The sequence below is a fragment of the Anser anser genome (genome assembly GCF_964211835.1).
Source record: "Anser anser genome assembly, chromosome: 1".
NCBI classification, from domain to species: Eukaryota; Metazoa; Chordata; class Aves; order Anseriformes; family Anatidae; genus Anser; species Anser anser.
In genome coordinates, this window is record NC_139720.1 from 141254416 (window position 1) to 141277170 (window position 22755).

The following is a 22755-nucleotide window of genomic DNA, read 5'->3' on the forward strand; positions in this document are numbered from 1 at the left end:
TCCTTGCCCTCCGAGTTATTGTTCCTAAATGTCATACAGGAGGGAGGGGGTGTGTGTGTGTGTGGAGCTTCCATATTATCATACAGCTGCTTTTATATTTTCATAGGGCTTGTGGGTTGCCTTTCACATAGCTTAACCAGGGCATGACCTGCCCAAATTGCTTTGGCTAAACTGTATCTTCCAAAATAATGAAATGCTGAATAAATTCCTTGGTTTGGGGGAAGCCTGGTTATGTCTGGTGCTGAAAGAGGGGTCATTTTCATTGACAGAGATTGAATCTTCACAGGGGGAGTTACTCTGCCAGTTGGTACCACTGAATATCATTATCAGATGGAGCAAAGACTGAAAGAATTTTCCAGTTATCGAGGAAAATTTTATCAGAGTTCCAGGACTTGATGAGTACCGTGAGTCCTTTGATTAAACTGAATTTCTCAAGGGAAAGAGACATTACAATAAGGTACTAAAAATGAAACAGATGTATTTAGTGCGATTTATTTATTTGGAACGATAAAGCATAATTTAATTGTGCTTTAAAAGTACTTACGTCAGGGGAAAATTTCTAATACTGAAGGGCCATTTAATCAAGCATATTTAGGTTGAGACGTGGTGCTAGACACATCAAAGGAGAAACAAGAGAGGTATTTTTGAGTGAAGATAATTAACTGTTATCTTAGTTAAGGGGCACTTTAGTGATGTGGGGAGTTCTGTGGTATTTGCAGTCTTCAAAGTAGAATTGGATGTCTCTTCAAAAGATGTCATGCAGCTAAGCCTAGGGGGTTGGAAATATTGGGTGAAATTGTGGTCTGTGTTATGCAGGGTGTCAACCCAGATCGTCATAGAAGTTTCTGAAAGGGTCTGACCAGAGGAGGTTGTTTATTTGCTTACCAGGGGTAATTGCTTCCAAGATGTTTCTTATTAACAGTTTAGGATTTTTTCCCCCCCAAAGACTGGAATTCTTCTATTTTGTTTCATTCTTCTTGGTCTGTGTATTATTATCTTCTTTCAGAACTTGTTGCAGTTCTTCTCCACCCATTTTTTTCTGGTTTTATCGGACGGTGCAGCCAGCTGTTTCCTGTGGCTCTGTTTCCCCACTGCAAGTGAACAGAATGCCTTGCTGAGCAATCAATAGCTGCTGTCAGTGCCACATCATTAGCGCTAGAGGTTTAACATTAAGGCTGCTTCTACCTCTTCTTGACCTTCGATCACTGCATTTGTAGGCTTTGCATGGTAGCTGATTAAGCGTTATCTTGCTGCTCTTGTCCTCCAGGCTTAATAGCTGTTTCCAGTGGACACTTGGGTAACAGTTGCCACATGAGCACGGAGGGGGTGGAGGTATGGCACTCCTCCCTCCTAATAGTTCTCTCCAGTTGTAACCTGGTCTTGAACATGCTGCAAGTCATATGCAGCAAAAGGTAAATTAATGTCTTCCAAGTTCTGTGGTTGTTCTATAAATTCAATCACTTGCACCCTGATAAATAACTGAAGAAGGAGGAAAAAAAAAAAGAGAGCGGTGTTAGGAGAGGGGAGCAGAACCGCATTGCCCATAAGGCCACTGTTCCTGTGTGATTATATCTGTTGAGATTAGTGATGCAAAGCATCCTCTGTAGCACCTCCAGATTCAGAGGCAGGAGCTGAAAACTGATCAGAAAGCATAGCTGTAGCTTTTCTCTGCTTGCATTCCTATAGGTGGCAAACATTTAGATGTTAGGAGGTATCTGTGTGGTGCTGTCTTGTTCTGTGGTTTTGGTTTTTTGGAAAGTATGAAAATCCCATCCTCCTTCCTCTTTTCTGCAGAGAACAATTCTTGATCTGTGTTTAATAAACCTAGGCTTATTAAGGTCGTTAATCAGCCTGGATGTATCTCTTAAGCAGGTCTTTGCGCTGTGTTGGCACAATCCGTTTTTTGAGTAAGTGGGCTTCATAGGTCTGTTCAGTGGCTTAATTTCATAGGAGTGCAAGTTTGGAAGGCTGATGTTAATGGAAGGAATAAACAATTATTGTCAGTTAATGCATTGTGCTCCTGAGGCTGCAGAAGCTATAAACTGTCTGTCACTTCTTGTAAACTAAATATTAAATGCTTTTATGTGCTGTAAAGGTTAGAATTCCAGTAAGTGCAAATTCTGTGTGCCCACATCAATTTGCAGTGCTACACGAGTGGTAAACTTATTGGCACAACTAAAAGTTTTTGTCTAAAATTTGAGAATTAAAATAAGAGAATGTGATGAAGATTGCAGACAGTTTGGAGGATTGCTATTTTTCCCTTTTTTCATTGCAGGCCAGATTATCTTGGTTTTGAAGCTAGTTACAATTAATTTTGTGCCTGTGCAAGCTCAGTTACAACAAATTTGTAGAGTTATAATCTAATTTAGCATATTGAAGTTATAAAACATTTAAAATCACCATCATTTGAAAGAATAAAAAAGCCATGATCAATTTGTATGGCCCACAGCTAGGAAAAACAAGTTATTTTCAGATGTTGGTTTTCTATTTAACATTCTTTTCTCCCATTTAATGATTTGGGAGAAGTTTCCATGAGTATCAGAAGTATTGTTCTCTTTAGTTTAAAATAATGTGATCTAATTTTTATTTTTTTTCAGATGAGAGATTTACTTCTCCTTATTTATTTAAAATAAGTGTTCTAATGCCCATCTATGAAATTCTTCATTGAAAAAACAGAATGCGATATAATTTCATACTAAGGAGTATTTTGGAGCCAGCAATTAAGTGTCTTTGGGGAAAAGACTGAAATGTTTAAAAGTAAAGCACTGACTTGAAGATGTTTTTAATAGGCATTTTAAAGCATCTAGCATCTTTTAAGGTAGCACTTGAGGTTTTTAAAAAATGGGGTCTTGTGATATTTACCGCTGTCGTCTGAAATTGACTGTTTTGGTCAATGGCAGATAACTTTTTAAACTCATTACAAAAAAAGATTAAAAGAAAAATTGCTCCAGGTGATGAAAATTAACATTTTCTGTAAGATGGAAGTATGGGCTGAGTACAGAATAAGCATTTGAGAAGGGTATTTGAGTACCCTATGATTCAATTTTTCTGTCTTTCTAGAGTCATTTTCTTAAAAATAAGACTGGTGTAGTATATGTTCTTCAGTCAGCTTTCTTTCCCTATGTATGTTTCTATAGCTTTCTTGCAAGAATATATCTATTACACAACACCTCTAGACAGTAAATGCTCCTGCTCTGTCTTTAAAAGAAACCTTGAAGCAGTTGCACCATCTTCTAAAACATGAAACAGGCGTGGTGAGTCAAGTACGTGAACTGTCTTCAGGACAGAGAACCACTTTCTTCCTTTATCAAAGCTGTACCTTCATTGTCTTTCTGTGGCCTGTATTATGAATCAGAATTACGTTGCCACTTTGTTTTGTGGCTGGCTTTTAAAACCAAATTGATAACTGAGTTACTAAAAATCTGCATCAGTCTTAACTAAGGGGGAAAGAGATGAGTGGATGAATTCAGCGTGACAGCTTTACTAGGAAAGAGCTTGGCTGTACGAAGAAAACTAGCCTGCAGCTTGTCTTATATCTGAAATCAGAGAAGACACATGAACAAGTTAGTAAAACATTACATGCAGATTTAGTTGGGTGTACAGACTCAAATTTGTGCCTTTGTGTGCAATAAAATTAAAATCGTTTGCTCCCCCACTCTTGTGAAATGGAGATCCATGCACTCGGGTATTGCGGTGCAAGTGATCTCCTGTCTCTGGTTTAGCTTTTATGAACTTGGGCACAGGTTTGTGCATAAGCACTTACTGGAGTGTCTGTTGTCTAAAGTCATAAAAATTAATGCTTATAAGTGGTAGTACAAAAGGGTGTTCTTAATGAATAGTCTACTTTTTCTTTTACTTAGGTTAATGTGTTGCTTCTTAGTTTCATATGATGATTAAAGTGCATTATTTAGGGATCCTATTTCAGCTGCTTAATATGTCAACAGAAACAAAAACAATTAGCAAGCTGGCTTTATTAAGGGGTGGTAACTAAGAATGAATATATTTCTATGTAAAAGAAGTTCAAAATAAATTATTTTTGTATATGATCTCTACTACTTTGCATGTATTTACAGCCTTGGCTTTGATGGCTCTTCCTGAGGTCTGTTGGAAAAATTATTCATTTCCCTTCCTTATGGACCACTGGAAGAGAAGCAAATGAATTGGCTGTGGAACTGCAAGAGGATTGAGCTGGAAAGGAAGCACGCTGACTGGGGAGTCTCTCTGAGCTGGTTGCCTGCAATTCACTGGCACATAAGAGAATGATCTTTTGTGTTTCCAGTGAACTGTCAGTGGTTAGGATGTAGGCAGATGCTCAGACCGATAGGAACGCTGACTCTCCCATCTTGGAGAGATGGCTTCGTTTTTTAAACAGTTTTTATCATGTTGAATGCTGAACCGAGGTGTGTTTCTTGAGGCTCACCAGACCTTTATATTCTTGAAGCCAATAAAAATGGTTGCTTGCGTTACAGCTTAATGCTGTTTATCGGTGTGGTATTTAATTTTTAGCATGTGATTCTTCCTTTCATAATAATGTTATTTATCATTATATACCCAACTGCCTGTACTTTATATGTTGCTCAGTTTTCCACTGCTCAGGATGATTGAAATTGTGTGGTTGTGCATAAGCAGTTAATTCATAGTCAAAGGTTCAAAACCAACTTGTCCAGTTCTAGTTGTGCTGTTTAACTGGTAGTGGTACAAATGCTGTAATTACAATTACGTAGACAGAAGTGCATGACATTTAGCACACTGTAATTGGCTCCTGTGGTTATAGTTCTCTTGAAGTGAGCTTAGTCATTGAGACTAAGGGTTAGAAGTTCGACTTTTTTTTTTTTAATAAAAAAAATCTTATTGTAAATTAGGAGAGATTTAAATAATCAACCTGGCTTTATTTTAGTAAGTTAGGACACTATTTCCAGAATTTGGAGAGAATCCACAGAGTAGATGATACCAGGATCTATAAACACAGCTTATAAAAGAGTAAGAAAATTGGTTTAGATAAGAGTTAAGGGAGAAAATACTTTTTACAAGCATGTAAGAGCATAGGTAATGATGCTTAATGTAAAAATAAACAGGCTGGTCTGGAGTAGCTGTTGCAGAGCTAAGTAATGTTTCAGAACAGTGTTTTTATATGCCAGAACAAATATTCGTATTGAACCAAAGTAGTTGTCAGTGGCTAAATGAAAGAAAATCTTGCAAAGCCACCTTAAAAATCAGATCTCAGTCAGAAGTAGGCCTCATAACCTATGAACCATGGAGAATGTTTTTTATCGTTACGCACCAAGAGTCTTGGCGTATTCAGTGGTCTCGCATTACATGCAGATTTATTCTGTTATATGTAATTCAGGCATATCTAAAGATTGATGTTGACTAACGGGATTTCGATACTAAGTTCCATCTTACCTTGGAGAACTGTAGGATTTTAAGATTTTGTTACTTGATACTTCATAGGTCTGTATAAAGTTTTCTTACTTTAAGCTGAAATACAAAACGCTCTAACCAGAGACAATTAAAATATGAATGTATTTGAGCCAAACATGTCTGCTAACTACATAAACTCATGAAAAGATACCGCCTAATTTTTGAGGAACATTAAGTGAATTCAGTATCTGTTTTGGCCTAGATGATGTTTCCAGTTCTGTTACTTCAGGTGTTTACGCATCATCAGGTGCTATGGTATTGTTGAAGAGGAGAAAACCCTTTAAAATCTACTGGTAATAACGACTACATAGTGCTTTTCTGTTAAAGAAAACTGTGGTTTGGGGTGGAGGAGGAGTACAGCTGTGGTAGTGGGTTTTTGTTCTGCTTTTTTTTTTTCTTTTAAAGGGTTTGAAAAGGCTTAATAAAGGCTCTGTAAAAAAAGGGACACTTGGAGCAAGTGGAAAGACCTATGTTCATAGTCCTTTTTTACAGTATCTTTTATGGGTTTTTCATAGGAAAGCTAACTTAAGCAAAGAATTGACACTTCAAGGGCTGTAAACTGAAAACAGAAAATGAAACGGTATTTTTAGCATTTACTGTTGCTTATTTTATCTATTCTGTCAATACTAACCTACTATCTGAAAGGAAGAAAACAGGATACACAAGCTGGAAGCTGAAAAACTTGACCCTGCAATCATGTAATGTCCTAGCAGTGAGAGTGACTGATACTGTAAGGGATTCTCCTGAATCCGATAAATTTGCTTCTTGAGGTGCTTTAAAGGGTAAAGGCTGTCTGTTTAGAGAGATCTGTGTGTACATTTTAGAGAATACTCTGGCATAGGCAAGGAAGAAAGGAGACTGATTCTTCTGGCCTTGAAATCCATGGATTTGAATCTTCATCCCCTTTTTTTTTTTCTTTGGGCCCTGAACATGCTAATAACACTTAAGTTTGACTAATAACTATTAATCAGGCTTCAGGGCTTCAGCTGCCTGTAGGGTCAGGAAGAAATTATTTTCCTAATGCGTAATTTGGCTTCTTGGCTGCTGATTTGTGCAGTGGCGGATCATGCCGTGACAGCTGAAGTGCTTCCTACCCCAAATGTTGTGTTGTGCCCCTCTCGTAGCAGTTGCCAGGCATGTGGCAGGGGTGGCTGACATGGCGCAGTCAGCAGTTCTTAATTTGCTGCAGTTTGCTCTTCCAGAGCAGTGGGGTATGTTTGCCTTTGTATTAGAGGTTGGCTACAATATTAGGCTGATTACGAGGCACGGTGGTGTGGGCACAGACTTTGGGAAGGAGTTTTTCCTCGAGAAGTTGTCGAGGACTTTGTAGAAGCAGTCCTCTTCCTCTGTAGTGTGGGGAATGGTTCACCTAATACAGCGTGCCCAGATGATCTTACACTTAATTGCTGGCAGAGTCTTTTGGCATTGGTAATAGCCTATTCTCCATTGGTCACATACATATTTTGTGTAAAGGGGCAGAAAAGACTATTTTTGGGCTTCCACTGCCTTGCGAACTCGTTTAGCTCAGGTACTGCAAGTCCAAGTAGTGAGCAGCTGCTTCTAATTCTGGAAGGGGCACATACTGAGAAGGAAGCGTGCTGCTGCCCAGGCAGCGTCTGTGCTTCGCTTTGAAGAAGCCTTTGTCCCCGCTGTGGGCCATGTCGGGCAGTTTGAGAGCTGCTCGTACTGGGGTTTGGGTGATCCTTTGACTCACCTGTGGAGGTTTTTAAAAATGTAATTGTTTTTGCCTCATTTGAATGAGGTGACTTGTTGCTTCAGCCTGAATTGAGAGTCGGAGGAGTCGGTTGCAAAAACGAGCTTTCATCTCGTGAAGGTATTTACTTGTCATTTCCTTGCTCTGATGAAATCACTGATAAAGTACCAACAGAAGCTTGAAAGTTAGTCTAAAACAAAGTAAAAGGTATAACCGCAGAAACTGCTTCGTGATCTGACTTCAGAAGCAACTGCTGTGAAATGGCCAGCAGCCAAGCTTTGCAGTGCATCTGACTTCACCTGGCACTGTCACCTGCTCTAGGAAAACATTTCTCAAATGATACAATGATGAATGGCACTTCTGTTTAACAGTGTCATCCGCTCAACATGTTCTGTAACATCTGCTGCTTTGTTCATAAGGTATACCAAAGATGAAATAACAGTGGAATGGCTGAGAAAAGTGTTTATGGAAAGGGCTGCCTGCATTCAAACTGCTCAAGTGTAAGATTTTGGCTAGATTCTGTGAGCCTCTGTATTACTGTCCTTAGGGAAGAAATAATGCTACTGTCTGCTCTTTGTACCTACAGTGTATCATTAAAAATGGGGAGAAAAAAGCCTCATGAAAATATTAAGAGAAAACATTAAGAATTTGTAATTTGATGTAAAAATGTACATATGAAGAAGTAACATTTTGCATTTTACTGATAGATTATGAATAGAAAAAGCTGTTTTCTAATTATTATTTTTCCCACCTGATGTTGCAGTCACATTCTGCATATTATTCATCTCTGGAGCTGAAAGCTAGAAAACTAAAGGAATACCAACAAGCCCAACCTCAGAGGTACAATTCCTTTTCACTGTTAGGAAAGGGGTGCTCTTAATGTTTTATGAAACTAGTGTTGTTAAACTTATTTTCAATGAAGTACAATAAAAAACATCAGTTCATTCTGGATTTCTCCCTAAGTTAGAAGTGGAGAATTTTCCCTCAGTATCAGCTAATCCATAGCTTGGATTTTTTTGCTCAGAGGATAGGCATGACTTTCGTGTGAAATCCTGATCCACTGTCATACTTTGGTTCTAAATGTAACATGTCAGAGCTTTACTTTCTTTTTGTGCTGCGATTCTTGTATAGATTTTTGGGTGGTTTTAAAGACAAAAATAAACAGTGACTTAAATGTCGATTCAACTGGCAATGCACATACAAGAATCCTCTTGTTCTTTGTTTTACGGATTAAACTTTAAACTGACAGATCTGCTCCAGTAATTTAAGTTTTAAAAGCCCAGATCTTGATGAACTCTAGGACTTGATATTATAACAGCTGTTAAAATGCTGTTTTGTTCTGGTGTGTTTGTTTTTTTCCCCCGTGTTCTGTATAGTTCTTCATTATAAAGGATTGACAAATACCCCATTTCTTACCGTAAGGATGCCTTTTGTTTGTTCTGAAAATCATTAAGGTAATGATAAATACACAAAATTGTAAGTTACTGCTGACATGATGACTAGTCCTGCTCATGCCACTGTTATATGCCTGGTGTGCAATGCATTCCTTCATAGCCAGAGCCCGCCTCTCCCTCTACCATGATTTTCACCCTTCGGCATGAGCTGGGGCTGTGTTCTCAGCCTGGCCTCGCTCAGCTTCGCAATTCTGAAGTGTGGCGGCTTGAAAAGTGATCTGTAATACATCATGTTGTTTTGGGGTGTTGGTTTTTTGCTTTTGTTTTGCATAAAAACAGACTTGGAGATGGCAGCAGTGATCTTTGGTTGGTGTTAACTTGTATTTCTGAAAATAGGAAATCAAGGTTCAGGAGCAGTGTACCTTTTTTTTAGGAGGATGTGTCAGAGTATGGGGGGAGCTAGGGGCCCGAAATGGGATGTGCAAACACTGATATGTCAGGTAGCATTTGAAAATAATGCATATTGCTTTTTCTTGTAAAACATCAGAGGCGAGTGGCAGTGTTGGTGACCTTACAATTGTAGTTGTTAGAACACTGACTTTAAAGGGGGAGATGAAGATTCAAATCCCCTTTTTTTGGGCTGTGATTGCAGTAACATCTTCTGGAAGCACAGTGTGCTTGTGTGAACTGGAAACCTTCAGCTTCTTCCTGTTGAAGTTGTGCCTCCTTGCAGAGAGAGAGGTGTGTGTTCTCACACACGGTTTGTGTGAAGTTTGATTAACTTCATCAAACTTAATTTTAAAGACAATTATGAAAAAGGGTGGTAGAAGAGGGTATGAGTTACTTATATGGAGGGGTTTTAATTTTTTTTTTTTTACTTTTCTGGCTTGAGGTTGTTACTGTATTTCATCTCAAAGACCTGTGATTTGTATGTGGGGGGGCATAGTCGTTTGAGGGGTAATCTCTTTGAACTTCTTTCCTTTCCAACCCATGTTCGTTCTTGTACAGTTTTTTATATTTTACAGGAAGGGCAATGCCCTTATTTCTTTGTCTTTCAAAGAAAATAGCATTCCCTACAGAGAGGAATTGTGCATTCCCTTTTTAGAGGAATTGAGAACAATTACTTGACCAAGCATTTAGAGGAAGTGAGTGGAGGAGGAATGCTCAATTTGTTTATCCTATATGTGACCGAGGCATGAGCTTTCCATTGACTTGAGTCACGTGGAAGTTCTTGGTGCAAACACTTCTAAACTTCCAAATTTTATTATGTTACTGTCAAGATGGGGAGAGTCGTTGCTTTCCTGAGGATTAGGGAACAGTGTGAACAAGGTTTTCCAGATGTACAGTTAAGACTTTTAGATGTAGGGATTATGAAACTGAAATGCTATTTCTAAGTGTCAGAATTCAGCATGGCCTTTGGTGCATTGAACTTGTTTAGGTACCCAGTCATTCATACCAGTTAAAATACTAAATTAGCATGGTACAGCTAATCTTTTTAGGGAACCCAGAAGAAATTGTTCACTTTGAAGTTAAACATTGTTGTGCTAAAAGACTGATCTGCGAAGTGTGTTGCTTATTAATTTGAACATCTTGGAGCTCTCAGATAATTAATATCATAAGCTTGTGTTTGCTGATTTGTTAAACTCTGCATTTTTATTTTGGGTTCTCATTTAAAGGGAATGGCCTCAAGTTGCACCAGGGGAGGTTCAGGTTGGAAATGAGGAGACATTTCTTCTCAGAAAGAGCAGTCAGGCATTGGAACGGGTTGCCCAGGGAGGTGGTGGGGTCACCGTCCCTGGGGGCGTATAAGGAAAGGTTGGACGTGGTGCTTAGGGACACGGTTTAGTGGGTGACATTGGTGGTAGGGGGATGGTTGGACCAAATGATCTTGGAGAGTTTTTCCAGCCTTAATGATTCTATGATTTTATTTAAAAAAACTGCTGATTTTAGATGTGTAAGTTATTCTTGTTAATAACAAGATGTCTTTTTCTGTTAAGTAACTTAGTTTTTTGTTTTTCTTCATAGCTTTCATCCAGTCGGATGGCATAATAGAAATGCTACGTTTTGATGAAGGAGACCTATTGCAGGTACGTACTCGGAGTAAATGATCTGAATTAGCAATGTTTCACCATCTCCTTTTTGACAGCTGTTTTTTTGAAGCTCAAGGGTAAGTGGATTTTTGAAGACAGATAAACATGGAACTTCAGCTAGTCCAAAGACTTTTTGGCCTTCCAGGTTTATTTTCAACAGTATGCACTTGTGTTCGGAGGCTCTCGTTCCCTGGCCTTTTCATGTCAGGAAACTGATGGAGCTTACCACAAGTTCCGTCTGGTCAGCTTGTTCAGGTTTCCCTTCAATTTTTTATTCCCCCACCCACCCCTGGAAATCTGGCTACTTCTTTGTGTTTAAGGTTCATCTTGATACAGAGTCATGATTCAGTTGGATAGTCCAGCTAGAGGAACTGGGAAGTGTTACAGGATTCCTTAATGTAAATGTAGACCTTGGCACCAAGTCACCACCAGGTTTAAAGAAAGTTCACATCAATGCAGAGAGGTGACTGCTGTTGCAAATCCTATCTTGTCTGGTTTGTCATGTGCCAAAAGAAAGCTGACAAGAATGGCAGCACTACACTACCTGAAAAATACATAACTTTAAAAGAATTATGTACTAAAACTTTGAGATGGTGATAAATGTTGGGTTGAAAGACATAGCAGTATGGCTTAATGCTTTTGAGTTACTGAGTTTTGAAGTTTTGTTGACTAGAATTTCATAAGTACACCCTGTGGGTAGTATTTATGGTGAGAATATGTTTTGTTAAAATTCCTTGATGTTGTTAGCCATGGTAGGTGAAAGGGAGGAGAGATGAGTGGGGAAAAAAACCAACAACAGTAATTGTTTAAACAATTAACGTGTCAGTCAGATGACTGTGTTTAACTTCATTAGTTAATATTTGATTTACAGTTCCTACCTCCTGTCTAGTCCAGAAGAGTCTACAAATGTGAAAGCTGTGTAGTTTTGGGTTCATGATGCGATCATTTATTTCAGGTTAGTGAGGGCTCCCCCTACTCCCATCTACTTTCCTAAGTTGTGTTTTTTTCCCTTCTACTGCTTGGCCTTTAATGTGAGTCAAAAATAACTTATCGCAGGTTTTAAGATTATATTGTGCAAGGGTAAGATCCTTCAAAATGATCTAAACTGACAATTGAAAAGGTTGCAGTCAAAAAAACAAAACATTCCCCCCCATACAAAAAGAAGCCACCCCAAAATCAGGTCCCTAATCAAATAGTAGTTTGTCATACACTAAACACATTCTCTACTAGATGCATATGTAGGCTTATTTTTGGACTTAGAGTAGAATGATGGAAACTTTCCAAATAGTGGTTATGGTCTCAATTACTGCATTTTTGACTCAATATTTTTTTAACTTGCATGGAAATGCCACATATCAGTATAAGTATGTAGGAAAAAAATCACTAGGCTTAGCTTCTTTTCTGTTGCATACTCGATTAGAATATATTTTGCTTGACAAGAGTGGTTTAATAAAAATGACTGACAGTTGTTGGCCCAATCTTTGAGATGAAAAGGATGTAGTTAATTCAGCTATCTACATTTTAGGGATTTTTTTCCACAGGACTCCTTATTTAACCAATTAAGATTAATTTTACAAATTTTGATATTTATTTCTTTTTATTTATTAGCACATTTAATTGCTGTAGCTCTCAGGACTAGGATGGTGGTGCTTTGAACCACCTCAATAATTGATTTAAAAATGAAAAAGAAAAGTAAAATGGATTGTTAATCATTCTGACTTTATTGTGACAGGGAAAAGTTAGTTTAAATATGAGGGTGGAACAGTCAAACACTGACAGTGTAAACTTTGCAGTGCTTTGGATTGCATTTGGCTGCCACTTTTCCTAATACATCACTGAATATTTAATTTAAAACACAGCAAGGGAGACAAAAATTTTAATAATTGCTTCATATGTTAGATATTATTATATTAATTACTTATGGCTTTTAGGCCAAAAATTCTTACATAATTAAAGCTAGTTCCTTTTAAACAGAATGATACAGCAAGTTTGCTGTAGCTTACAGTTTATTTCCTTTTCTGTCAATTTTAACATGGTGACCTCTTGTGACTACCTAGTGCAATTAAAAAATAAGACCAGAGCATATTCGTTGCTGTAAAAACAGATTTATATCTTGTGAACAGCAGTTCCTGAAGTTTTAATTCTACTGCATGTCATTGAGTGTTTCTTTTTTAGTCTTTCTGTAATTTCTCACAAATGTCTCTTGATTCTAGGTCATCCATCATTGCAGAGTAAATACAGTGATGTAGTAGTAACTTCATATTGTCTAGTTGTTATGTGACCTTCAGATTATTTTTTTAAATATCAAAAATAATTGTGCACAAAGCAATTAATATTCAATAAATGATAATTTCTAAGCCCTCTCCAATCTTGGTCTACTTTTCTATCCTCAGAGAATTTGGTATCTCTTCAGCGGAAGCAGGCCTTTTTCTTGTTTGAAGGAATTGCTTTCAAAATAAGGCAAATCAAGTGCTGGATCCAGCATAACTTACTTGTTAGGAATTCGTGCCACCTCTCTCCAGTTAAGAGTATATCTTCTCAATACTGTTTCTGTACTTACTTGAACTAGGTACTATTGGTGAACATTCGCTGCATGTTATGAAACCACTGCACGCAATCACATTTTAGGACTTCTCTTGTCAAAAACAAGCAAAATGTATTGGGAAAATTGTGCTTGGCCAGGCTGACTTAAAGTTATTTATTGAAAAGGCATTAATCTTTACATATTTAAGTAAATAACTTGAATTTAGTAAAAATGAAGTGGCAGTGGAAATTTCATTAGTTAATGCTAATGGGTAACTGTAGCAAAGTGAAGACTACCTTTGAGTGTGGGCTACGAGTACATGGATTAGAGTTCTCCATTTAGAATCATGTAGGTAGGAAAAGACCTTCAAGGTCACTAAGTCCAACCATCTACTGAGTCCCACCACTAAACCATGTCCCTTAGCGCCACATCTACATGTCTCTTAAATACCTTCAGGGATGGGGACTCCACCACTTTGCTGGGCAGCCCGTTCCAATGTTTGACCACCTTCTCCATGAAGAAATTCTTCCTGATATCCAATCTAAACCTGCCCTGGCACAACTTGAGACCATTTCCTTGGGTTCTATCACTTTTCACCTGAGAAAAGAGAGCAGTGCTCTTCTCACTGCAACTTCCTTTCAGGTAGCTGTAGAGACCGATGAGGTCTCCCCTCAGCTTCCTCTTCTCCAGCCCCAGTTCCCTCAGCTGCTCCTCCTAAGTCTTGTTTTCTTGTCCCTTCACCAGCTTCTCTGCTCTTCCCTGCCTACACTCGAGCAAATCAGTGACCTTGTAGTGAGGGGCCCCAGACTGCACACAATATTCAGGTTGAACACAATATTACACCAAGTAGCCTTAACAGAGCAATAGCGAGAACTTTATTCTCTAACATACATGCTTAGAGTAAAGGTTTATATCTGAATAAATTTGTTACTTCTGCCTATGGATGTAAGTTACATGTAATGGGAGAACTTCCTTCTGCCATCTTTGGTTCATGTAATTCAGTCCCCTTAAGAACCCAACAACTCTTTGAACTCTTGAAATAATTTATTTAGATCCTGAGCATTGCGTAAGAATTGTATTAATGCAAATTGTCTGCTGCTCAATACAAGATTCTCCTTAATTTATACGTGGAGGTTTCTTCAGTTGCAGGCAATTTGCAGAAGTCTGTTTAATTGGTTGGCACTTTACAGACATAGATTTTATTGAAATGGACCTCAGGAGATGACCTGGTACTTTATATGGGTAGTGTTGTGAGTAGATGGACTGCCCTTGGCGCAGATGCTTCTCTCCCCTGTTGTTAAAACCTCTAGCGAAGTAATTTTCACAGGCTTCCTGAAGTACCTATGTTTCATACCTAAGTTGTTTTTGCTTTTCTTTTATCTCTAATACATATTTGAGTTGATTTTTTTCCTGCCCTCTTCATAATGATCATTTTGTACTAAAAATACCTATAGCTTATTTATACAGAATTTTAAAAACACTGGGTAACTTTCTTTAGTGCTCAGACAAATAGAAATCCAGTACTTAAGGCATGGCACTTAATCAGGGCATTAATGATTTGAGGCTTTGCGAAAGGACAGAGTAGTTGCTTCCCTGCATAATAACACTTGTTTTAATAATTTCAAATGAGATGTAGACTTTCAGCAGCATCTTGTGTGCTCATGTAGTTTGCATTTCGCTGTGAGTTCCAGACACATTCTTTCTTTAGAACTACTGCTTAGTCAGTTATTCCTAGTTTTATATTTGAGCTCTTCTTCAGCAGAATTTCACCTTGTCAGTCTCAGGCCCCCCTTCAGTGCCTCATCCAGACCTGACAGATGCTTCCAGCCCCTCTGACTCTGATGTCATTTGCAAATATTAGGAGTGCTGACATAATTTGTTAAAAGTAACAATTGTAGGTTGCGTGTTAAGGTAACACACTGTCTTTTTGAGGAATGTATTGTGAAAAGTAAACTGTAGTGCAAAATTTATGTTTCAGAACAAAGTTTTCATTTGCTCTTAGTTTATAAAAGGCTGTTTCCCAGGTCAATCTATTTATCGTGACATCTCTTATCATAGGTATCTCATATTTCCAGCTCAATAGTGAGTGATCTTCCATTGAGGATAAGTGTTTGGAAAATAATTCTTGTGATATTCCTGCAAGGAAAAAGGAAAATGGTAGAACTCTCCTTTTCAGTCAAATTGTCTAATATGAAATACTTCATTCATTATACTTACACTTAAGATCATCACAGTAAGGGTATGAAATGCCCCCTTTTTTTTCAGGTTGACTCCTAGAAATTTTTTTTACTGCTATTTACTCGTATTGTGGAATAGCTGAAATAGCAATAGAGAATGGTGTGATATATATTGTTAATACGTATTTGCTAAACTCGTTAAGTTGATAAACTGCTATGAACTGTTAGTCACAAAAGCTGGTAATCAGAAACACAACTGTCCTTAAAATCAAACAGATAGAACCTTAATGTGACTAGCAGTGGCTTTGCCATGAGGAAGCTGAATACTAAGGGACTCAGTTACATGCATGGAAATCAGCATTGCTATCGCTTTCTGGAGGAATTTCAGTATTTTCTGCAGAATCTGTACTTCATTTGTTATGGCATGGTAAATTTAGAATTATCACCTCAACAGAAGTGGCAACCGTTTGGTTCTGGTGTATTGGTGACTGGATTCAGGTGTAAAGTGGAAGTATGTTTTTTATTACCTCAGATTTTCACATTGTATGTTGACTTAAAACATGGTTTTGACATGATCTGCGTTAATACTCACATAGCCCAACTGCTAAGATAGAGGCTGCATAAATGGACAAAAAAAAAGCACGTGGAAAATTTGCTGGACTCATGACCTCTATGAGTGTACTCCACAGTACAAAGTTCTGCTGGCAGTCAGTTGTGTGATGTTCCTTAGAGCTTGATACTGATCACAATGCAACCTAACCTCATCTTCATCAACCTGGATGATGGGGGAGAGAACACCATGAGTAAGTTTGTGGATGCTGCCAAATTGTGCAAAGTAGTTGATACACTGGAAGAAGGCAGGGCTGCCATTCGGAGGGGCTTGCACCTGGAACTGAGTAACACCATGCAACGCAGCTGGATGGGTCCTGGTAGACAACAAGCTGAACAGAAGTCAGCCGTGTGCCCTTGTTGCAAAGGCGGCCAACTGTCTGCTGATCTGTATGAACAAAAATGGAGCCAGCAGATAAAGGATGTGATTTCCCTCGCACTGCCCCACAATGGCAGCGTACAGTTGACAGAGCCAGACTTCGCACAGTGGAAGGATGAGCAGCGTTGGACATGGGTTGCACCATGGGAGATTCCAAACTAATGTGAGGGGAAAAAAGGCTTTTAAACCTGAGGCTGATCACACGCTGGACTAGGTTACTCAAAGAAATTGTAGAAATTCTGTCTTTGTGGATATTTACAACCCAGTGGCAAAAAGCAGTGAGTGACCTGTACTAACTGGACCTCTTCTGAGCTGGGGTTTGGACTAGCTGGCCTCTGGAGCTCCCTTCCAATGCATGTGATATTACAAAAGAATAGCCATCATCTCAGTTCTTCACCGTTGCTTATGAGTGGCTGATATCCCTCTGCTCCTTTAAAAAAAAAAAAAGGCAGTTTCTTCTTGTGCAGGAAGAATTGCCATCCCCAGGCTTTAGTTTAAAAATCATTAATTGCTGCCCAGGAGCCAGTGACTGCTGCAAAGCCACTGTCCATAAGCATGTGTTGCATCAGCTAAAGTCAACTGATGGTTGTTGTTTCTTTCTCTGAGTTTGGGTCATGAAAGTGCATGGCAGTGCATTCTCAGTCCACTTTCAGCTACTTCCCAGATTACAGCAGTCTGGTTTTTTTTTTTTACATTACCTTAAGCAAGATATTCATCAATAATTTTATTTTAATTATCCTACTACTTACCATAGAGCTGATGAATGCAGCAATGAAGACTTAAGTTGCCACCTGTGTATCAGTTTTGTAGTTGTCTCAGCATGTAGTTGCAAGCAGCACGTAGCTCTGCTATGAGTAGGAACCTGCCATACTATAAAATAAAAATAGTTTGAATCTTTTCACAAAAAGGAACCTGGAAGGATGTAGGAATACAGAAAGGTTTTGTAGTTGAGAATTTCACATTAAAGGAATACATTTGGTGTCCAGAAACCTCGGGTCTTGATCAAGAGCTTTATTCCACTTGTTCCCTACCCCCCTTCACCCTTTTTTAACCTTGTTCAAGACATTAGGGCTTTAATTCATTTGTCTAAACATAGGTAACCGGTGCTATTTGAGATGCCCCAGACTATCCAGGACGTCTACACAGACGTGGCAGATAATGGCACAGGGCATAGGAGAAACCGGGCACCCTTCTGGACTGTCAGCCTGTGGCCAGGCACGTTGCCATGGGACGTTGATCTCGAGCAGCAGCGGAGGCCTATGTTTAGATAACTGAATGTAGTGTTAGGTAATGTGACCTCTTACCAAGAACTGAAGAATAGCAGTTATAACAAACAGGTGAGATATTAAAATTGGGTGTTGGTTGGGTTTTGTTGTTTGTTTTGTTTTTCTGGCTAAAGTTAACCCACTTGTTTAGACACAGCATTCAGTCTGTAAGGTCTGGTTTTTTTGGATTCTTTGTGTATGCCATAGAGTTGTTGTCCAGGATCACCCCACAACTCTTACTGAGTTTGGAAGGCATGCTTTGAGGTACAGATTCTGTGTGTGAAATCTTTTTTTGAGGGTGTAAGCCCCTGGATGCAAACTGATGTATTGAAACCAGTGCTTGATGCCTTCAAATTTTCTAATCCATTTTCAAGACTTGAACGCAGGCTTTTTTGGGGTGGGAGGATTTCAAAGCCCACAGTACTGATCTTTCCCTCTCCCACTTCATTATCTTACTTGGTTGTATATTTTCTACTGCTTTTCTTATGCTGACCTTAATTTTTTGTTGTTAGGCAGTCAGCTGGATCTGAAAACTATTCCAATTGCATTTTTCCCCCTATAACTTAGGTTACTATATCTGTTGAAATACTAATAGTGTTCACATGCAACCTTCTTCTGGATTTGTACTAAGCTTGCCATTGCAAGGTACTGTTTTCTTATTTGTAGTACTTCTGTACAGATAAGATGTAATAAATTTTTCCTATAAATTACTTTCTTGTACTGCTGTATTACAGGTCTATCCTCTGCACTAGGAAAGAATAAACTATATTTATTTAAAAGCTTAATTTATAGTTCTTTTTACCTGATAAACCAGCAGTACTCAACAAAACGTTCACTTTAAAACAGTGTATCAGATCAATCCATTATATAGTTCTTGGTATTTGTTTGACAGTTTTTGAAGAGGGGGTATAGTCACACAGGAAACATAGCATACCAGACTGCAACACAGTCAATCCGTGATTTTGCTTGAATATCAAATAAGAATAATTTAAAACATGTAACACAGCACATTTGTATGTTTTTGTTTACTGCAAGACTATAAAGATTGACATGTAATAAAAATGAGTGATAATTATAGAGACTGCCACATGAGATTTATTTTTGGTTTAGTTCCATGATGCTGTGGTTAAGCTGATGAGCTGCTGAAGTTGGTATGCTGTATCTTTGCTCTTGATTGACCCGGATTTCAAGCCCCCAAAAAGTCATTGAAATCAATTTGTCATTTTGTTGTATTTAACAGGCATTTTTAAGCAAAAAAAAAAAAAGAAAAAAGCTTTCCTTCATAAGCATGAGTCTTCAGTATATTTTTACTTCGTGCTTAGAATTTGAAGAAGATGTTTAAAATGTTTCAGACTTACAATGTCCTGCCAAAGTGATTTGTCACTTTAAACTTGATGTACAGACTAATATTTTCATTGCAGATCTGTAGTTACAGAATATAGGAGGGAAAACTTGTGTGTAAAATCAGCCAGAGAATTTAACTCCAAAAAGTCAACTACAGCTCTAGCTGTGCAGTAGTTCAGCTATTGTTAATGATGTATATTTCCATTTGTTCCTCTATGTTCTTGGGTTAAATTTAGTTTCCACTGCCTTCTGTCTAAAAGTTGACCTGAGTGGGATCTTAGACTAAGACTAGCATTAGGGAATATTGACCACCAGTCACAATGCTTAAGAGTAGATAACAGACAACTTCCTCTCCCAAATAGTCAAAAATATGCTCTCTTGCTAGAGCCAAAACTAGTTGTCAAGGATGGGACAGTGTTGGTAGCAACTATTTTGATTGCCATGTCATAGGATCTGAACCTGTTGGCTCCATCATCTGACTGTTAGGTAAGTGCTAATAGTTTAATGATGTGCTTTCGTTATGATTCTAAAGAAAATTGGTTATTGGAAGGAAGTTGTTACTTATTTAGGGTGAATAATGCACTTTCAAGGACACTGGTAAGGAATTGGTCCTTGCTGTGAATCAAGCATTATTTTTGTGAAGTAAATTATTAGTAGTAGCAATTTCATAAGTGTCTCCAAAAAAGCAAAATAAAATACAGCTTCTTTAATTGTAGGTCTTCTCACACTTGCACATTCTGGTACTTTTTTAAAGGATTTTTTTTCTTAGCGAAGAGGAGGACAAAGTGTAATTTCTAATTGAAATAGAAGTCAGTGACCCAGCTAAGGGACTTGGGTTCTGAAATGCAGTATGAAAAAAATCCCATTCCCCTTGAGAACAGATATCCTTTTACTAGAGGTATGAACTGTGTCAGGTGAGTCAGGGTGTGCACTGTAGGCGTTATCAAACCTGTAACCTTTTTTTCCTTCTCCCAGAAGATTAATATTTTTGGGCTTAGACATAAATTGCATTTTCGAGAAGGACTGAAATCCTAAATTTGAGCTTTGTATCCTATGGCAAGACAGAATTTCTTAAAAGTTGGTAGTTTCATTGGAAGAGTAACTGATGTCATCTACCTGGACTTGTGCACAGCATTTTACACTATTCCATGTGACATCCTTGTCTCTAAATTGGAGAGACATGGATTTGATGGATGGACCACTCAATAAGTAGGGAATTGGCTCGATGGTCACATTTAAAGAGTTGCGGTCAATGGCTCAATGTCCAGGTGGAGATCAGTAACGAGTTGTGTTCCGCAGGAGTTGGTATTAGGACTGGCACTATTTAACATATTTGTCAGTGACACGGACAGTGGGATTGAGTGAACCCTCAGTAAGTTTGCTAATGACAGAAAGCTGTGTTGTGCATTCAACATGCTGGAGGGAAGAGATGCCATCAAGAGAGACCTTGACAATCTTGAGAGGTAGGCCTGCGTGAACGTCCTGAAGTTCAGCAGGGCCAAGTGCAAGGTCTTGCATCTGGGCTGGGGCAATTGCAAGCACAAATGCAGGCTGAGTGGGGAACGGATTGAGAGCAGGTATCTCTGAGGAGAAGAAACTGGGGTGTTGATTGAGAAGCTCAACACAGGTCAGCAGTGTGCACTTGCAGCTCAGAAAGCCAACTGTACCCTGGACTACATCAAAAGAAGTGTGGCCAGCAGGGTGAGGGAAGTGATTTTCTACCCTCTGTGGATGCCCCGTCTCTGGAAGTGTTGAGGGCCAGGCTGGATGGGGCTTTGAGCAGCCTGGTCTGGTGGGAGGTGTCCCTGGGGAGAAGGGGGTTTGGAATTAGATCTTCAAGGTCTCTTTCAATCCAAACCATTCTGTGATGTTAATGTTTCAAAGAGGACGTTCCATACATAACCTTAGTAACTAGCTGGGATTTCTTAGGCAAGGGTAAACTAGTTGAAATTTCTTAGAAAACCTAACCTCCTTCTTTTCAGGTAATTAGCTGTAATGTCCAGTAGAGAGGTAGTAAAGTTGTATGAATAAGAGAGGCTAGAAGATAGTTCGCTGGGACGGAGGTTCAAGTTTCCTAATCACATATTTGGTTTTTTAGCTTGTTATATTACATCAGTATGCTTGGCTGTTACTTGTTTTATGTGTTTTTCTTGGTAATATTTTTATTATGTCTATGGTAAGTTTTTCTTTTGCTCCCTAAGTTATCTTTTTTTTCTTTTCTTTCTCTCAATTTTAACATTTTTAGTTACTGCTTATCTCACAGTTTGTAGCAGTTCCTGCCACTGGAATTACCTGTAGTTCTCGTCTGGGGCCAAGTTGTCTTTGGATAGAAGCTGATGGCTTAATTTCTTCAAGTAATTAAGTGCAAAAAAGCCAGTTTGCATTTTCTGCTCCAGATCAGAACTTTCTCTTTTGTCTTTCAAAATCTGATCTAATAACTTGTAACAGTTGTTTTTCCCCCTGCAGGAAGTATAATACTGTCAGTCTCTTCAATTATTTTCTTTTTCTGTTACAGACTGAGACAACTATAGGCCTCAGTTCATATCAACAGAAAAGGTAAGCATGATTGTCTGACAGTTTAATCCAGACATCCTATTGAGAGATTGTTAATATTTTTTGCAAGAATAGTGAAGTCTTTGTGTAAACAAAAATCAAGTACAAATCTTGTAACCTTTCAATTATTTGTATTGTACAGAGAAATTTTTAAATGTAAAACATTTTCTAATACTTCTGTTTTAAAGTATTTCTGTATAGATAAAATGCCTTTGCTTAGACATTTTATGTCCTTTGAATGTATGAGGAAGGACACACTACTTATGCATTTAAAATGATTCAATTTATTCATACTTGATAAGAATTTTCTTGCTAATAAGAGTCTCCACTATTATACTGAAAATACCCACTGTATCTGTGTGAGTAATAGTATTTTTAATATTGAGAAGGCTAGGACAATTAAATCACTTAGCATATGAAATAAGAAATAGAAGAATCAATAAATTGAATTCTTTAATTCAGTTTATAATATATACCACAGAGTGATTCTATGTAAATAAAGAGGGGCGATAAACTGAGACTGCTACTGTAGAGACTACTAGTATCGTTTTACTGAAGTTTTATTGAGAAAGGATTGGGTTTGTCTGCATGTTTCAAAAGTTCTGGGGGTCCTTTTGAGGAACAATTTTGATGTTATTTCCAATACTCATTTTTCTTGCAAAGAACTTTGCATGTGTAGTATTAGAGAAGCAAAAGGGGCCTCTTCCTCCCCATTCCCCGCCCCCCCCCCCCATCCCTAATTTTTTTCTGAAGACTCCTTAAACACTCCATTGCATTTAATGGTATGCATTGAACGGAAATAATGAAGCATTTTTCTTATATAATAGCATTCAACAAGATGGGATGTACAACATATCTATTTAAAGAAATACAGCTAGACTTTTTCACAAGCTGTTTCCATTTCTTTCCAAAGAAATCTAGGGGAAGGACTAAACTACATAATTTCAGAAGAGTTAATGAAAAGTTCTTATTTTGCTATGTATGTAGTTCTAGGTTGCCTAAATGTGGGCTTAAGAGCACCTCTTCGCATGAAGTTTTGAAAAATCTTGGGGGTGGGGATGGGGAAGGAAGGGGGGAACATGACTTTTTTTCAATTTATACCTAAAAAGCCTTCATTCTATTTCTATCACATGCTGCAAGACTCTGCTGCCTCCTGATTAGACATTGACATAAATCCTGTGATGTAAATCTTCTGTTTTGCATGAAAATATTTTAAGTTTTTTGGCTTACCTTGTATTAGGTTTCTCAGTGAACTTGGAAAGCAGGGTAATAGGAGGAAAGAGCA

General features: G+C 38.2%; 1 protein-coding gene and 1 long non-coding RNA gene across 3 annotated transcripts in view; both read left to right on the forward strand.

Moving 5' to 3' along the window:
• The window catches only part of TMEM131 (transmembrane protein 131), a 97514-nt gene that overhangs the window by 9396 nt on the left and 65363 nt on the right, over positions 1-22755 (forward strand). Inside the window, exons 2-4 of one of the 2 annotated variants that reach the window (XM_083806393.1) lie at positions 7899-7975; positions 10555-10616; positions 21433-21473. In XM_083806393.1, coding sequence (XP_083662519.1) covers positions 10584-10616; positions 21433-21473 — 74 coding nt within the window. In that variant the 5' untranslated portion in view covers positions 7899-7975; positions 10555-10583. The remainder of the gene's footprint in view (positions 1-7898; positions 7976-10554; positions 10617-21432; positions 21474-22755) is intronic. The other variant, XM_083806392.1, reaches the window with a different exon arrangement.
• On the forward strand, positions 10625-21426 carry LOC310884704. The gene is made up of 3 exons (XR_014574342.1): positions 10625-11574; positions 18141-18218; positions 19303-21426. It is a non-coding gene; the product is annotated as an uncharacterized lncRNA (long non-coding RNA).